This window comes from Branchiostoma floridae, chromosome 17, assembly GCF_000003815.2.
Source record: "Branchiostoma floridae strain S238N-H82 chromosome 17, Bfl_VNyyK, whole genome shotgun sequence".
Taxonomy (NCBI): Eukaryota; Metazoa; Chordata; class Leptocardii; order Amphioxiformes; family Branchiostomatidae; genus Branchiostoma; species Branchiostoma floridae.
The window spans coordinates 5,377,880-5,395,696 of record NC_049995.1 but is presented as its reverse complement, the minus strand read 5'-3'; the positions used below and the strand labels follow the sequence as shown (position 1 = coordinate 5,395,696).

The window sequence follows — 17,817 nt, the reverse complement described above, 5'->3', positions numbered from 1 at the left end:
AGGTTCGATTCCCGGGAGTCAGGATATTTGTAATCCTTTTTTTTGTTTCACCGGATCCCATACCGACCTTGTAAGTACAGTAACAGGCTGGAGATATGCCACACATGGACATCTAACTCGGAGATTCGATGATCAATCTTGAAAAAAGGGGGGAGTACTCGAGCAGTGTAACAGTGAGGTTCAAGCACTGCCAACAGAGCATGCCAAATGGCTGTCAGCCTTTTGGGCACATCGGTTGCGTGCTGGGTTTGTCAGCTGGTGGGCTGGGATCGGCACAGGTTCGAATCCCGGGAGTCAGGATATTTGTAATCCTTTTTTTTGTTTCACTGGTTCCCATGCCAACCCTGTGACAGTAACATGCTAGAGATGTGCCACACATGGATATTGAACTCGGAGATTCTAAAGGGGGAGTAGTGTAACAGTGGGGTTCTATTCTATGTGGGGTTCAAGCACCACCAACCGAGCATGCCAAACAGCCGTCAGCTTTTGACCGAATCGTTGTGTGCTGGGTTTGTGAGCTGGCTGTCCGGGGATGGGCACGGATTCAAGTCCTGGGAGTCCGGATATTTGTAATATATTGTTTCTGTCTGTTTCTAGCTCTACTCCTTTCTTGCTTTTAGTTCAGAATTGTAGCTCAGGTCTCAACTTTTAGAGTCAATGGACTGTTTCTGAACAGTTAAAACACAGAACAAAAAATCTGGTCTATGTGGACAGGTGGTCTCTATACACACCTGACTCTTACAATGTACAAAGTCCAACAAGAAGAGGTCACTTTAGCCAGGTGGGCCCTTTATGTAAAGGTGGTCACTTGTACAGGTTTGACTGTACAGGTACATTTACAACGTGAAGGTGCTCTTGTCAGCAACCTTAGTACATCTCAAAATTTAGACTCAAATCTGGCCAGGGGATATTGACAAATTTTGGAAGTAGGCTATAGAATAAAATCTTGCAAACAGTTTTTCTACCCTTTTCTGCAAAAAGGCCTTTTCTTGACCTACAGCCAATTATTGCAAACTCTACTCTTCAAAGACTAGTTGGAACATTTTTGAGTAGGGTAGAAATAAGCCTCATAAGGGTTTGGAGGTAATTGTTACAGGGTAATTGTAATTAGACCCAGCTCAAAATAAAAAGCGTCTACCGATTGTAATTGCCAGGTCCGATCCTCATTTCCGTCTAATTTGCGCACATTCCCAAGTAGTTAGATTGTGCTCTTGCAAGAGCAGATGTTGCAATGGTGCCAAGTTTGGAAAGGGGTCTATTGCACTAAAATGGTTGATTATGGCTTGGGTAGCGGACAAGGGATCAAGAGGTCATGCAGGGTTGAACGAGTTTTCTAAAATCCACTTGTCCTATCGGACAAGCACATAAAAAATGTACTTGCCCGAACCAGTTTTTCACTTGCCCAAAATTCAAATGTCACTGTTAACTAGTATATGCATTTTCACTTCCAGCAATGGAATTCTCTGTACACAATTGCTTGATGTCATGACTGTAAAAAGTAACAAGTATATCAAAATTGCACTAAAGTCAATGGAAAAATCTTACTTGCCCGATCGGACAAGTGGGGTAGGACATGTACTTGCCCGAACAGCACTTTCACTTGCCCTGGACAATAGGGCTAGTGGACTTGTTTATCCCTGCCATGGGTTTCATTCCTGACGTTCCTGACTAGACATCGCGTCCTTGGGAAAGGCTCTTAACACGACTTTCCTCGATTCACCCAGGTGTAAATATGGGTACATGACTTTGGTTGGGGAGGTAAAACAAAAGTAAAAGACAGTGCAAGGGGAGCGTTGGGCCCCACCTTCCAATACTACATGCCCTAGACACAGTGGATAACAACCCACTGTAGCTGCCCCTATGGCCTAAAAGGCTAGTATGGTAGCCTGATTAAATCTCACTTACAGCAACCCACCCAACATTTCCAGCCAATGCAGGGAGGGGCCAGTTACAGCCCTGGACATCAGAGTTTGTGTTACACAGACCACTAGTAATAGTAGTATGGGACCTTAAGTCTTAACCTTTTTTCTCACCGATTGCAGGTGGGTATTTTGAGCCTTACAACAGGAGCGTGAAATGTAGCGAGTTCGTTTGACCCTGTGTAAGAGCGTGACCCCATTTCTGTACCCCGTTGTTCACGTGTTTATCCAGTCGCTTTACGTAAACATCACCGCGAATAGTCTGTGACTGAATAAAGAACCATTCACAGAAACATCCGCAACCACCCACCACTACACAACTCAAAACCTGAAGGAAAATACAACACAAAGTTTGAACCCGTAACAACATTATAGTAGGTACAACTACTAATTGTGCTTCTTACAATATGGTCGAAATGTGCTTAGAGTTCGTGACTTTTGCAATAAACTATATCATCAGTTCTTGGAAGTAAAACTTACTAAAACAAACAAATTTATCCATAGTAAATTTCTTGCATGTCCATGAAACCTACTTGATTTAAGGTCATATCTTATCAGTTAAACTAAAAGACTTGATAAGATTAGTATGGTTTGTTTATGTGTGCATTAAACAGGAGCCGAGAGGATTTAAAAACCAAGCCTGGTTTAGACTTGTTGATTCTACAATGTACTGCCCTGATATTCTGGTGGGCCCTTTGGTCTAAAAATATATAGGTTTGTACAATCTTCTTTAAAATCATGCCAGTATGATTTTCTTCTAGCTATGAGGACCTTAATGAGCTAAAAATTTTCCCCTAAAGTTTAGTATAACTCCAACAGATTTGAACCTTTGCATTCTAGTACTGTGTATTCTATACCGCAGAATACTTTCAGCCACGAACTTAAAACACTAACCCCTACTGCGCCATCAAGCCCCCATGAAAGTAAACAGCTTTACAGTATCCAAAAACAAGCTTATCATTCCATGTACAAACTGTGTACACTTTAACAGTTAAACAGCACATGTTTCTTCTGTCCAGTCCGTGTGACCAAACCAGACCAGACAGGCCACAGGCAGATAACATGTGGATAGTTTGTCCAGACTTCTGTGGCATCCCAGCGGGTATGTATGGACTGTGGATAGCAACCAGCACACTGATTGACTTATCAGAGTAATACCAGCCACCTAATTTGGAAGGCATTTTCTAGGGTACGATATTTGGAGCCATCCATTGGTTGCTTGGTGTACAGTTAGGTTTTCGAATTTAAAAAAAAAACATGATTATCAGAATTCAAAGGTCTTTTTCTAGTGCAGTAGTTGAAATACTTTTTCTGGTGTTCCAAAGATCTACGTACCCAGATATTAAATATCATTGCGATTCTTTCAAAGCTTCTTGAGTTACGTTGACCAAAGTACATGTACATCTATGGCAAATGCAGACAGACACAATAAAAACAGCACCTCTCAATTCACAGACCAACGTATGAAAACACCCAAGTGACTGGAAGTAGAGCTGACATATCACCCTTGCCTTCCCTGACAAATACTAACTTTAACTAGCGCATGACCTGTTTGGACCTATATAGCTGGTACAACCGCTCTTTAGCGCAACACGCAAGCTTCACTGGCACACGATGTGACAGCAGCTGGTTATATTACACTAAACAACCTGTCACACCCAATCTTTGCACATCTTGCTGTAGACGCTGTTTAAAGCTATCCAGTGAAAACAAGCTCTATTCTATCCATGATAGTTCTTGCAAAATACGAATTTTTGAACATATTCTAGTAGGCTGCAACTCCAACACTTAAACGCATAACTATGTTTCTTGTTCTTTTCTTAGCTGGTGCAAGGTATTTAGTACTTGATAATCTAATAATACTTAATTACACGTTTGTATACCAACATGTCATAAGGTAACTCCCTTGGGGTAGTGACCAACAGTGACCTTACAGGTACATGTAAAACCAGTCAACACAACACAACACACCTATACATAGTTGTACTGGGTGTATCTCTCTTTTTGTCCATTTTGTGTATACAACATGTACATACATAAAATGCAGGCCTTCTAGACCGCATTCAAAGAAGAATTTGTATGGCCATTGGCAATCCATTAGCATCTAAGCTTGACCCTCTTTCCCACAGGCAAAACGTTGCATCCCTGTCCCTTTTTTACCGGTACTTCCATGGCTATAGCTCCAATGATCTCATACTACATGTCCCTCCACTGAGAGCCTTTCAGAGCAACACTAGGTTCTCTTCAACCTCACATCACTATACAGTTTACTATACTGTTTAATTGCCGGTTTCCAAGTCCTTCTACAGCAACAGTTTCTTTCCCCGGACAGCAGAATCATGACGACACTTGTTTCCCTCCTGCCTACAACTTATCAGCCTTCAAAACAAACATCCACCACTATCTAAAAATAAATGTATCATAAGTGAAAAAAAAGTTGTAACCGATGTGAAATAGGAATTTTTGATTGGTCAATTTCATCTGGAGATACGATAAGAAGAGATCACATGGCCTACCTGTCCATATGCCAGCACGGTTGCATTATATCCCTCGAAACACCCTTCGATGAGCGGTTGGATACAGGATTCATAAATCCGTTCCTGCTGGGAGTTTGTGTCGAACACGTAGTCGTACGTAAACGACTTGTCCTTGCCAAGGGTAACCATGGCCTCGCCCGGCGGCACGTGTGTACACGTCCGGCACATGTCAATCTTCTCGTTGGCGAGCTGGGGACGGATCCGTAGTGCCACACGGACGCTGGTGTCGTCTGCACCCCACGACATGGCGGACAATGGTTTATCCAAGTTTTCCCGCGTATAGTCTTCTAAACTGCTACCTGGAAAACACAAATATTTCCCTTATTTACAGTTCTAGTATAAACAAACTAGAATGATTATTTACAAGTAAATACATGATGTTTACTTTCAGATGGTTTAGCCTTACAAACTACCGCTCTGTTTATTCTTATGCAAACACAGCCATTCCAGCTCCGTCCTGCCACTTGCTACATTGTAACTTAACACCCCCGGTAACCATGGTGACAGTGTAAATATGATGAACAGTTATTGATGGTTTATCAAAATAACTTGCTTAATACAAGGAAGATTGGACGTGGGTGATCTTGAACCTGAAGATGTGATTATCCGTAGGATTGAAGTCTCCCCAGTCATTTCTATAATTTCCTAGGACACTTGTGTATCAGACATTGATTTACCGGTAGGAGGGAAATTGAGTGAGGTTCTCAATAACAAAGTTCCTTTATCTAATAGCTAGGAAACAGGCAAAACAATTCAGACAGAGCATGTCAAAACACTGGGTTAGACAAAGTGTCTTTACTGTCCATTCTAAAATTGTTGAACCTAATAATTTAGTGTAGTTTCAATTGGCATTGTTTCACCTTCTAACTCAAAGATACTGAGATTTATTGATCTTCATCCTTCCAAAAATCAAACCAGGAGAAAACCAGGAAGTTCTGCTGCAGTACCAAAAACAGTTGCCAGGGCCCGACAATGACCTTGACCTTCATCTTTCCAAGACCGAAATATACAGCAAACATCTCCACAATCCACCTATATGCTGACCACAAAAAAACACACAGACAGACAGACACACTGACACAACACAGTGGTCCCAATACTTTTTTCCAATTTTTTTCTGCAAATACAGAAGCCTCCATACATTCTTATCTATACAGGCTACAGCTTGAAGTATACCAATCAATTCATAAATGTACTAGTCTAATTATTATCACACCTACTTCCAAATAACATACTAATTTAAAATCTATAATAAAGGTACACCAAATAAGCAACTGGATATGATTTTTGGAAACGGCCAGATTTTTTTCATACTGCAAAATTGCAGATTGTTTAATTTTATTTTTCTTCTGCAATCTTGAAAATCCTTCTGCAAATTGCAGACTGCAGATGGGTACTAGTATTTCAAACACTGCAACAATACAATACCTCCATCTATTTTCATATCATTTGCATTCACAGTGGAGGTACTTGTGTACATGTAAGATAATCTGTTTAATCAAGTATTCATTCAGACAGTTTCTTATTCCTGGCCTGGTGCCATTTACTTCACTTGACCTTGAAGTTGAAGTCTGGGACTCTGGGTGGTACACCCATTGGGTTACGGGTCAGACTCCCAATTTTCTTCTCCTTCCTTTGTCAATAACCCTTTGTCACTTTCTTCTATAAATCGTTAAATTATTACCTGTGCTTCACAAATGGCATTTTAACTGGATTACCACCTGGCATTGAAAAATATTGCAGAAGTGAACTTTTGAAAAACAAGTCCTGCATGTATATGCACTTTCGTGCACCAAGAATTAGAGATGTGCACCTATTGTTTTACTGTGGGTTGCAAGTTGGTACAGACTGCAGTGTTACAGGTGCACCTATACTAAAGTGTTACAAATATGAAGGTACTGTTGTAATTTGTACACTAGCACACATTACATTCTTGACATTTAAGTCTCCCACAAAAAATTCTTGCATTACAAAGTGAACTTTAGTGATCCATGTTCAAGCTCTGAAGAGTGGATTTATTAATATTGTACAAGTACAGTACCGTAGTACTTTATTTCACGTTGTGTACCCTAAAATAAATTTCTAGCCCTACTACATCAACGTAGGGTAGGGCTTTCAACTTAATCAATAAATAGTTTTTAACAATGGCTAGGGTTTTCTTTGATATCATATAAACAGCTGATGCCTTGATGCTCAAAAGGATACAAGAGTTCACTGTACTGTAAATTGATTTACATTATTAGGGACTTCATATTTTGGCATGAAGGAAAAGAAGGTTGTTGTTGTTGTAGATGTTTTTACCCTGGTTGCCAGAGAACAGCTCTCAGGGGCTACAGGTTTTTCCAGAGCCCCCAGCAACATGCCCCTTAAATTGTATTGACGGCCCAGGGAGCTATTCTAACATACTTTGCAAGACAGAGTATATGTTTCTTTCTGAGATATGCTTTCACTGTGAAAATAACAACACAGACAAAACAACTGCAAATATTACAAAATTTACAGTAAATCGGCAAGAAAGATACCGTAAAAGCAAGTATATGCTCACAGGGATCTAGTTTTGTTGTTGTTACTGTTAGAAAATTAAGTGTTTAACTTTGAGGTGGTATCAAGTTTGCAGTTGAAACTGTCATATAGGGTTTTACGGTAAAACAGCATATGTTCGTAGGGGTTTAAAATTTTAACTGGAGTGGTCATCATCAAAAATGCAAACACAGAACCGTCGCAAACATTTCTGGTTTTACAGTAAATTCAGTGTTGAAAAAAAATCCTCTTCAGTCTTCTTTTACTATTGTAGAGTGAACCTAGCCTGGTATCCAGCCGTAATAGCTTCCGAGTCTCTTCTCTCCTCTCTGGCAATTACCAGAGAGGAGAGAAGAGACTCGGAGGCTATTACGGCTGGATACCAGGCTAGTGAACCCAGTAGTCTGTGTACATCTGTTTCAGCTTTCTCTTGCTTCATTACAGATTTAAATCAACCTGCCAGCACTCACAGTTCAGCCAGATGTGTCTTTTTAACCCTCTCCTGCTACATCACCACATCTATCAATATAAATTTGCTGTCAACAGGCTAACTCAGTAGGGATGTGGTTAATAAAATCAACCTGTGCAAAGCACCTTTTAAATCTCGAGCCAGATGGGATAATCTCCAAGCAGATCCTACGGTAGTATAAGATAGTATCAAAAGCTGCCAGGAGTGAAGCCGGCTTAGGAGTGTGTTTGCTACCGGGGATCTGCCTCCACTGAAACAGGGAGGAGCATTTCTATTCAACAATGGTGTTGCTGCCCCTCCCTGTTGTCATGTGCTAATTATTTTACGAGCGACTTACACTGGGACAAAGTCATTGACCAGCACATGTCCCAGTTGGAAGTTAGCACCAAACAGGAAGGAGGGCAATTAGCACCTACACTGCAAGCAGAGTTTGAATGGGAAACAATTGGATGTTAATAACCTTTGTTCTAGCCGACTGGTGGCAGATTCTACATGGCAAATGGACACCTCTTGGCTGACTAAACTTCTTGGCCAGTTTGGTACTATCTTATGCCATTGTAGGATCTGCTTGGAGATTAAGATGGGAGTCATGGAACACCATTAGATTTTTAGTTCCCAGACTATACTTACAGTCTGAGATTTTACTAAACAAACACTGAAACAGGAACTCAAGTTTGGATAGAGTTAGGAATGGAAAAGGATGTACTATACTTTTCTTATCAAAATTTTACGATAGCTCATACTTCTTTCTTTTGTTGTTGTTTCTAATAGACATTTCTATCAAAAACGGTCACAAAACGTGTGACTTTTCAGCAAGTAGGCACTAGTGGACTAGTACATGTACCCGAGAAGGCTGATCTGAAATCACAATAAAATAAATTAGTGAGTCTGAGATTCTTTTAAAAAAATCAGACCTGAAAAAAATGATCATTTTGCTTCCGAGAAATCTCAGAATAGCACACAACTGCACCCCCATGGGGCAGGGGTGATTTGTTATGTCCATAATTACCCCTCCCCCTTTCTTTGCAGTTGTTGAGTCTATAGGGACAGATTAGTGGACAAATGGCAACATTATCATCTTTATACAATACAGGGCTTTGTTCTCTATGTAAAAACCACATGCAGAGACCCATACTGTTCCTCACTCAAAATTTCACAGTTAGAAAAATACATTTTTCCGAAGCCTTTTTTTGCAGAGATTCATGAATGTATTTCCAGCAAAACAATTGAATTATTTTACACACTACTCCATTGTGTATAAAATGCTACTGTGGGAGGAAAATTGAAATTTGATCTGCAGTTTTGTTTGGGGACACCGCATGTGGCCATGCTTCACAATAAACTGATACAAAACTGGTCTGGTTTAATACAGAAATCGGCAAAAGACGTACCAACGAATCGTACAATTTACCACAATTGTTGTTCATAAGGAAATCCACATGGTAACATAATTTTACATACTACGAAACATGTTTTGGAAATCTACGTGTTTTTGAAATGTCACGTCATGATTCGCAAAAAAAAATGTTACATGTATTTAAAGAAAGGTTAAATAATTTGCTTTCTTCAAAGACAGACGAATCGATAAAACATCGCTGTAAAATTATGATATCGTCCTTTTTGATAATACCTACAAAATGTTTTTGTTGTGTTATTTTAGTGCGTGACGTATTATATTCGACAACAACGAACAACTGTTTCTACACTTCCAACTTCCGGTCCAACCGTCTATATTCCACACAAAAAATTTTCGACCGTTATCAACAAAGAACCTAAATTTTAACGTATCATATGTAAAATTTGTTGTTGTAAACAGGCAAGAAAATCCCCTTTAGTTTGTAGCCGCGGGCACGTATACAGAAAAAAAGGTCGGTCGACCGGACACTTTCATATGGCCTGGAGCTTCTAACGTTTAGTCTACCATAAACAACGTAAACATCGCAAAAACAAGCGTCACATCTTCCTTTTGTCTTTGTAAATCTTTCCAAATACGCACTACATAACGTACTGTATTTGTACCCGACCTTAACCCCGTAAAACTCACGAAAAACAAGCGGAGAAAAGTTAGCTAGGTTGGCGGGGAGTGGGAGGGGGGCGCCCGGCTTGCTCTTACCTGCGGCTCGCTACTGCAACCACTTCGGCGGTAAAAAGCCGGCTAGCCCGCATGGCAAAGCTTCTGTCAGTTCCAAGTCGGGTTGGTGTACCTCCAGCTTACAGAAAAGCGCGAAACAACAAGTATAAATCCTCGAGAAGTAAGAAAAACAGAGGAAACTTGTCGACAGCAGCTACCAAAACTGTCCGCTCGGCACGGAATGGAGAAGGTTGGGGTAAAACCGTCCGGACCACGTGACTACAATCCTCGCTTCCCATTGGCTAGACGTTTCAGCTGGCCTGGTCGCGCCAAAAATTCATTTTCCAGTTTTATGACTTTTATGGCTACAAGTTTATTGTACTTGACTATTCCCAAGTTATATGTAATTGATTAAACACACTTAATGGTCCTTTGAAATACAATGTAAATCGTAAGAAAGGTCAAGAATATTCAGGAAAATGAGAGCGAATCATTGTGGAAAAGTCCCAAGAGAGAACAAAAACTTTTTGTGTCAAGAAAAGTTTTCAAAGTATGAGAAAGTCTTTAACCTTCATAGACAGTAGGCTAAAGTTTATCTTGCCAAAAAAAAAGACAGTAGGCCACACTGATCTAATCTTATAGATGACAACACAAAACTAATGTAATAGGGCATTAGATAAGAAGGTCATAGCCTTATGTCTCACCAGGGACGAAGAGGATAAGAAGAAGAATTAGATAAAAGTGATAATAGATTTTTTAAAAATCCAGCCAAAAATGTTACTAAAATGTTAACTTAAAAGCTCCACGAGTCACTGTAAAAATAGCACAAATTGGCCAAATCCCAAATAGACTAATAATTCTCTAGCCGCAGAGACGACTGTTGGCCTATTATCGCTTATACTACTAACGCTCCCGGCCAATTCGGCGCGCCGGCTAAGCCGGTATTTCCAATATGGCCGCCACTCGGTGTGTATAAACAGTGCGATCGGAGTGCATTTAGTCCCGGCGCGGCTAGCGAAGGGGGTTTTTGAGCCGGAAAACGCTCCGGCTGGCTAGGTAAGGCTGTTAGGAAGTGAGGGACACCCAGAGATCCGAGGATTAGTGCAGCGGCTCGTTTATTCGGCGATTTTTTGATTCCGTTCAATGTTGAAGTCTGCGACTGTTGGCCGGGAGCGTTAGTAGTATAAGCGATAATAGGCCAACAGTCGTCTCTGCGGTTAATAATACTCCAGATGAGTTACTGGCCGAGGCCGGGGTACAGTTTGCGGCCTAGGTTGCACAAGACGTGCCAGTGAGGACACCTAGTGACCAGACTGTAAATTGCAGCTGTAACAGTTAAACAGGAACCAAGAGTTAAATACCAAGAGAGACTATTGACTCTAAAGCGAACCATGTGTTACTCAGCACCAAGAGACCACGTCTAGCGAAATAATAGACGTTAAATGAGGACAACAACAACAACAACAACAACAACAGTTGTAATGAGTTTCAGAATCCCCATGATAACTAACTACCGGTATGTTTGAAGCATTAGTCTGTATTTCCCATTCGAATATGTTGCCACAGGTTACCTTCTATTGATGTGAATCTAAACTAATTTTTGCAAGTTTCCTGAAAAAGGAATTTCACATTGGACACACAAAGCGCCGTTACTTGTGGCTATTACACACATGTATAAATCAAGAACCAAACAAAACTAGGTAGCGGAAAACATTTTAATTTTCATATCATCCGATCGCCCCAAAACGATGCCCTACGGTGGCCATCATCATTTTTACTCACTATGTGGAAAATCAGGTTGATCAACTTTGACGTTTGACCTTTGGCCCGACTTAAGCTTGTCCGCCAATTTTTAGCGTGGATCGGAGAGGCAATATCCCCCAAATCACCGGAGATTTTTTAACAAATCTGGAAATTTCTACAAAGTAGGCACTAGGTAAGCAGTTACTTCACTGTTCACTCCATCTAGTTCATGTTAAGATATTCGGGGCTGACATGGAAATTGGAAGCAAGTGTGCGCTAGTGCTTTGGTGGTGCGGGTGGGGAGGGGGGTATAATTTATTTCCAAAGATGATGTTTTTAAAATACATTTAACGTTGTTGTTGAAAACAATGCATGTTGTCTCATATCTATAGTTATTATTTGAGATTTTAAGAAAACTTGTGAATTCTCAATTCACGTTACTTTGCAATGCATTGTACTACTAATTACTCTTACGTACTCCGAGATGACACAAGGAGAAAGCTACGCGGTTTGGGGTCAAAATTATGATGTCTTTATTCTGCTCGATGAGAGGCTTACAGGTTGTGCAAAGACATCAACGGCCTAAGACCAAGGTCTTGCCGATTACAACAATGTAGGGTCTAAGACCAGGATCTTGGCTATAACAATGAGCAATACAGTGAGTGTACATATACATGTAGTGCTACGGTAACATTCTTTGAAAGGATAAATTCAAGGCAGCAAGGGTGGGATGGTGGTTAAGCAAAATGCGAGCCCGGCCGACCTAGCCGGCGGATGTCGCTCAGTGAGGTCAAGGGTCGTTTCCGTCAGCGAAATTCCCTACGATTACTCTATTAGCAATCCTACCATAATTACTCTTACGTACTCCGAGATGACACAAGGAGAAAGCTACGCGGTTTGGGGTCAAATGATGTCTTTATTCTGCTCGATGAGAGGCTTACAGGTTGTGCAAAGACATCAACAGCCAAGCCGAGCGTAGTGAGGTGGCCCCAAACCGCGTAGCGGAAAATGTGTGAAGAAGGGTGGTATTGTTATTGTTATTGTAGTAGATTAGAGAGAATATAAGATTCCAGTTCAAGTGTCAAAGAAACAGTCCAGGACTGGTGAAGATCCGCCTGCAGAACGCCGCTGGGCACTGTCGAACAGCGTAGACTCGGGCCGTAAACAGGTGCGTCGGCGCAGTGAGTCTAACTTAGTACTGCGAAGTGAGGGGTCCTGAGGGTCCTCAGCACACCGCTGGAGCTGTTTTCCTTGTGTTGTCGATGGTGTTTAGAAGAAACGCAGAGAAGGAAGTGCCACTCGTGTACGTAGCTGCCGCGCCGCTAATGGAATCATGATTGTCACGGGAAACCACGGACGTCTCGCGAGAACGGGAAGGGCGCGCGAATTCGAGAGGATTCGGTGGAACTGTTGGGGTGGGGGGCGGTCGACGTTTGGTCTCCAATAGGACTGTGTTCCCCGATGAGAGAGGGCAAGTCCTTCGTAGCATCTGCAAGGTTGTCTGAGACATAGTTTCAGTGACGTGATGTTTCGTAGCCCCAGGTAGAGCGAGTTACTGGCTGTTGAAAGTGGCTAGATGGCGCGCCTGGCCATGGCGTGGTGTTCGGACAGCTCGCCCGTCGTGGTGATGCACTTTATCGGCCGATTCTGTGAGCAATCCAGCGGTCCCACATCGTCTACTGGCGGAATCGTGTGCCTCAGTAGTTCAAACATGCTGTGCACTGGGTAGAAGCTCTTGATTAGAGCTAAAATCCAGAAATTTTGAACGAAAAGATAAGCAAAATGCGAGCCCGGCCAACCTAGCCGGCGGATGTCGCTCAGTGAGGTCAAGGGTCGTTTCCGTCAGCGAAATTCCCTACAATTGCTCTATTAGCAATCCTACCATTATTTCTGGCCTTTGAAATCTTGTTCAAGTAATTCCTTAAATGGCTTAATCTGACTGCAACATGAAGGAAATTGTTTCTTGTAAGTAGCAGAATCATCAATCGTCGTCGTTGTCCATCCAATATACAACATAATTTCCTTCAAGTACTACTACTAGTAAGTTGCGCTGCCATTCGTTTGTAGCACGCGTATTATATAATTCATGCCAATGATTACTGGAATCTTTTTATGATTTGATGGGAGACTAGTAATAGTAGTATATCTTAATGTTTTCTTCTATATTCCCCATTAGAGATTAGCCGTATTGGACATCCTGGGATCAAGACAGACAGTACAGAGTGCCCAACAGTAGACACCGCAAGACAAGAGGACAAGAAAGGATGATTTCGGTGTTTAAAGTCTTCTCAGCTTCTGCTTCTGCCAAGAAAGCCTAAACATAGCTACATGTGCAGGTCCATACAAGTTATGTTCAAGTGGCATAACATACCGTAGACCCAGCTGAAGAGAAAAGGCTTAGAGAAAGAAGAAGACTTGAAAAGGAAGGCTGTGCATTTGAGAGCTGTGTAAATGACAGCTTAAGGGTCCCAGCTGTCAAGACGTTAACAGAGAACAGAGTTTTGTGTCCTAAGTATATTTTAGGTAGAATCATTTAGACCTACAGTTGGTCACAGCCATTTGAGACTGCGGTAAGATTTGATCCAATCGGACTCATAAAAACAATATTTTACGTGTACACATGCAAAAGCTTGCAGGCACGGCACATATAGCAAGTATGTCAAACTCACATGAATCTACAAATCCAACTGTAAAACATTACAAATGTGACCAGTGTACTTATTCTACAACAAAAAAGAGTGGCTTTGACAAACATGTGAAAACGCACACTGAAGATAAACCTTACATGTGTGAGCATTGTGGATACAGAACAACCAAGAAGTATATGCTCAAGAAACATTTGAAAACACACAGTGGCGAGAGACCCTTCAAATGTGACACGTGTGAGTACGCTGCTGCGACGTCAGCAACCTTAAAGGAACACAAGTTGAGACACGGTGGGAAGAAGTCCCTTGTCTGCGAGGAGTGCGGTTATAAGACGGCTGTTAAGAGTGACCTGTTGTCACATATAAGACGACACACCGGCGAGAAACCTTACAAATGTGACCTATGTGATTATTGTGCTGTACAGAAGTCTGATGTAGGCAAGCACGTCAAGTCTAAACATAAAGGTGAGAAACCTTACGTTTGCTCAGAATGCGGACACAAAATGGCCACAAAAACTCAACTAACCGCACACATGAAAGTACATACGGGTGAAAAACCTTACAAGTGTGACCAGTGTGACTATTGTGCTGCATCGAAAGCCCATCTGGACAAACATGTTGCAAGAAGACACTCTGGAGAGAAACCCTACACATGTGATCAGTGTGGGTACAGCACAGCAGTTAAATCTGACTTAACTGCACATATCATGAGAAGGCACACTACCAGAGAGAAAGCCCACCCTAGAGAGAAAGCCCTCAAGGAACCCCACAAATGTGACCAATGTGATTATTCTACGGCACGGAAGTGCGATCTGAAACGGCACGTCATAACCAAGCACATGGAACAGTATGACAAACCCTATGTTTGTGAGTTTTGTGACTACCATACAGCTATAAAGCCTTACCTAAACAAACACATGATGATACACAGCGGTAAAAAACCTTACAAGTGTGACCTGTGTGAATTCTCGTCTACATATAAAGGCGGTCTAACGAAGCATGTCATAACCAAACACACCGAATCTTTGAATACAGCTGTAGAACAATACAAATGTGACCAGTGTGACTATTCTACACTCTTAAAATACAGCCTTGACAGACATATGAAAACACACAATAGTGAGAAAGCCTACATATGTGAGCAGTGTGGGTACAGAACAACAGAGAAGAATCAGCTAATGAGGCACCAGAAAAGGCACACCGGTGAGAGACCCTATATGTGTGAGCACTGTGGGTACAGAACGTTGGAGAAGAGCCGACTCATGATGCATCAGAGAACGCACACCGGTGAGAAACCTTACAAATGTGACCAGTGCGACTACAGTGCAGCGAACTCAAACACCTTAAACGAGCACAAGTTGAGACACGGTGGCGAGAAGCGGCACGTTTGCGAGGAGTGCGGTTACAAGACGGCTGTTAAGAATGACCTGAGGTCACACATGAGAAGACACACCGATGAGAAACCCCACAAATGTACCCAGTGCGACTATTCCTCTGTCTCGAAGTACGATGTACAGAAGCACATCTTTGCTACACACATGGGCGAGAAACCGTACGTTTGCTCGGAATGCGGACACAGAACGGCTACAAAATCTCAACAAACCAATCACATGAAAATTCATACAGGTGAAAAACCTTACAAATGCGACCAGTGTGACTACTCTGCTGCACAGAAAGTCCATCTAGACAAACACATCACAAGAAGACATACCAATGAGAAACCCTACCTATGCGAAGAATGCGGATACAGGACAGCTATAAAGTCTGACTTAGTTGTACATAAGAAAGTCCATGCTGGAGCAGAGAAAGCCCACAACCACAAATGTGACCAATGTGACTATTCCACTCCACGGAAGTTTGATATGGAAAGACACGTCATAACCAAACACACGGAAGGGTATGACAAACCCTATGTGTGTGAACTCTGTAACTACCGTACAGCTATAAAGCCTTACCTAAACAAACACATGAGGATACACAGTGGTGAAAAACCTTACAAGTGTGACCAATGTGAATTCTCATCTGCACATCGAGGCGCTCTGAAGAAGCATGTTAGAACCAAACACACTAGTACATGTGTAAATCCAGCTGGAAAACAATACAAATGTGACCATTGTGACTATTCTACATCCATAAAATACAGCTTAGACAGACATATGAAATCATACACTCGGGAGGAAGCATATATCTGTGAGCAGTGTGAATTCTCGTCTGCACATCTATGCGCTCTAAAGAAGCATGTCAGAACCCAACACAGTAGTAGATGTGCAAACAACATGCCTGAGTCTGTAGATCCAGCCGGAGAACAAGACACATGATAGTAAAACATGAGAGACTAGGTGTAACGGTAGAAACCTGTTTTTCTTGTTGGACCGGTCCAGATAAACGGGAACTGAAAAAAATTCACTTATTAAAACGTACTTATTATACCGGCACTACGGCAACAGGTGTTTTGAGGCTTATTGGTCCAACGATATAATGCGAAGAGCGAAGTAGAGGAGAGTTAATACATTGTAATCATGTTTACCGAGTTTCTACAGTTCAACTTGACAGAGGCAGTTAGCGTTGTTTAGGTGAAGATATAATACTCCACCAAACAGATTAATTTTTAGTGAAATAAGCCATTGTTTTGAGCATCGCCCATTCATAAATAATAAGGTCCATGTTCAGGTCCAGACCTGGACCGTACCTGGACCTGAATTTTTTGTACCGGTACCCACCCCTATGAGGAACAGATTGAGAAGCTATGTGCGTGTTGGGAGTATGGATACAAAACAGCCAAAAGGCCTTACCTAACCAGACATATGAAGAAACACACCGGTGAAAAACCATATAAATATGACCATTGTGACTGGCCACTCAGAGAGGTAATATGAAGAAACTCGTGATCAAACACAATCAGGAGGAACTCTGAATATTTGGCTAGTGTTTACATAGAATAGCTGATATGTTTTTCATAACATGTGCTCATGTGAAAACTACAGACTAGGACATAATTTTGATCACTAAAACTATTCTGCTGCACAGAAGGGCAAGAAAGACTGTACAACTAAAAGTATTGGTAATAAACCAGTGGCACTTTTCTGGGTAATGGTAGTAGTAGTAGTAATGGTAGATGGTGGTGGTGTACAATGTTTGTATCCCTTCATATGTAGTAGTACTTGTAAAAAAAGTGTACCATCAAGTGTGAGCATTAAGATGTTGAGATGTATTTACTGTTTCAACTTTCAGAGTGTATGTCACACAAATACAGTTTAGCAATGCTTGTTGACATGTCAACAATGGACACCATCACATACATGTAGTTTCTGAATACCGTCTTTGATAATTTGGGTGGGTACTGCCTGTAGAGCCCCAGTCAGTGTTCACGTTTTGTACGTGGTGTTTTTCAATTGTCTGTGGAACATTGTTTTTGTGTTATTTTTATAAGTCACATTTTTGCTTCAACCATTTGGCAGGGTTGGGCATTCCAGTCATTTACTGTCATAGCAATAAATGACTGCCCTTTGATTCTACTCCTAGCCTGTTGTATTTTGTAGCCTTGAAGTAATTTGTAAATAAACATGACTTTGAATCATCTGTTCACTCTCTGGTCTTTGTTTTAGCTATGATGCATTTCATGTTCATGTACATATCAATTCATAGTTAATGGTCACAACCACTTTATGCAGATAGAACAATTGCCCCGATGAACAGTGGAACATAAGTTACAGGAAGTCTACTTGGCCCCCATCTCTTTTAGGGATAATTGTAAACCCTGATGTAGATGGATCATCATTTTCCTCTTGCAAATAAATTTATTCTTATTTTGTGTCAAAGATTATAAATTTCTCCAGTGGGACTGTATGCTATGTGAAACTTCTAACTTGGGCATTTGTGTCCAAGAAACCTAACCTTATCATAAGACCAAGGT

At 41.4% G+C, this 17,817-nt stretch overlaps 2 protein-coding genes and 1 long non-coding RNA gene across 9 annotated transcripts in view; 1 reads left to right on the top strand and 2 right to left on the bottom strand.

Annotated features, from left to right (window-relative positions):
- Positions 1-9,782, bottom strand: part of LOC118405128 (kinesin-like protein KIF21A) — a 42,587-nt gene extending 32,805 nt beyond the window's left edge. For 4 of the 5 annotated variants that reach the window (XM_035804541.1, XM_035804539.1, XM_035804542.1 and 1 more), the window contains exons 1-2: positions 9,559-9,781; positions 4,436-4,755 (exon numbers count right to left, since the gene is read on the bottom strand). In XM_035804541.1, the coding sequence (XP_035660434.1) occupies positions 4,436-4,702 (267 nt within the window). In that variant the 5' untranslated portion in view covers positions 4,703-4,755; positions 9,559-9,781. Of the gene's footprint in view, positions 1-4,435; positions 4,756-9,558 lie in introns of all 5 variants that reach the window. The other variant, XM_035804538.1, reaches the window with a different exon arrangement.
- Positions 9,783-11,297: 1,515 nt separating this feature from the next.
- On the top strand, positions 11,298-16,304 carry LOC118405129 (oocyte zinc finger protein XlCOF6-like). Of its 3 annotated transcripts, none has more exons than XM_035804544.1 (2): positions 11,298-11,452; positions 13,436-16,304. In XM_035804544.1, exon 2 carries the CDS (start codon positions 13,880-13,882, stop codon positions 16,220-16,222), a length of 2,343 nt encoding a protein of 780 aa, XP_035660437.1. In that variant the 5' UTR covers positions 11,298-11,452; positions 13,436-13,879; the 3' UTR covers positions 16,223-16,304. The 3 variants fall into 3 exon arrangements, with proteins under 3 accessions (XP_035660437.1, XP_035660438.1, XP_035660439.1); XM_035804545.1 differs by having other exon boundaries at positions 11,326-11,441; XM_035804546.1 differs by having other exon boundaries at positions 11,327-11,452; positions 13,443-16,304.
- Positions 11,782-13,122, bottom strand: LOC118405131. The gene is made up of 2 exons (XR_004829846.1): positions 13,059-13,122; positions 11,782-12,022 (listed from the first exon to the last, which is right to left on the bottom strand). It is a non-coding gene; the product is annotated as an uncharacterized LOC118405131 (long non-coding RNA).
- Positions 16,305-17,817: the final 1,513 nt, after the last annotated feature.

What these genes read in the sequence shown, in the direction of transcription:
- LOC118405129 (XM_035804544.1), top strand. Translation starts at nt 13,880, where the DNA reads ATGCAAAAGCTTGCAGGCACGGCACATATAGCAAGTATGTCAAACTCA.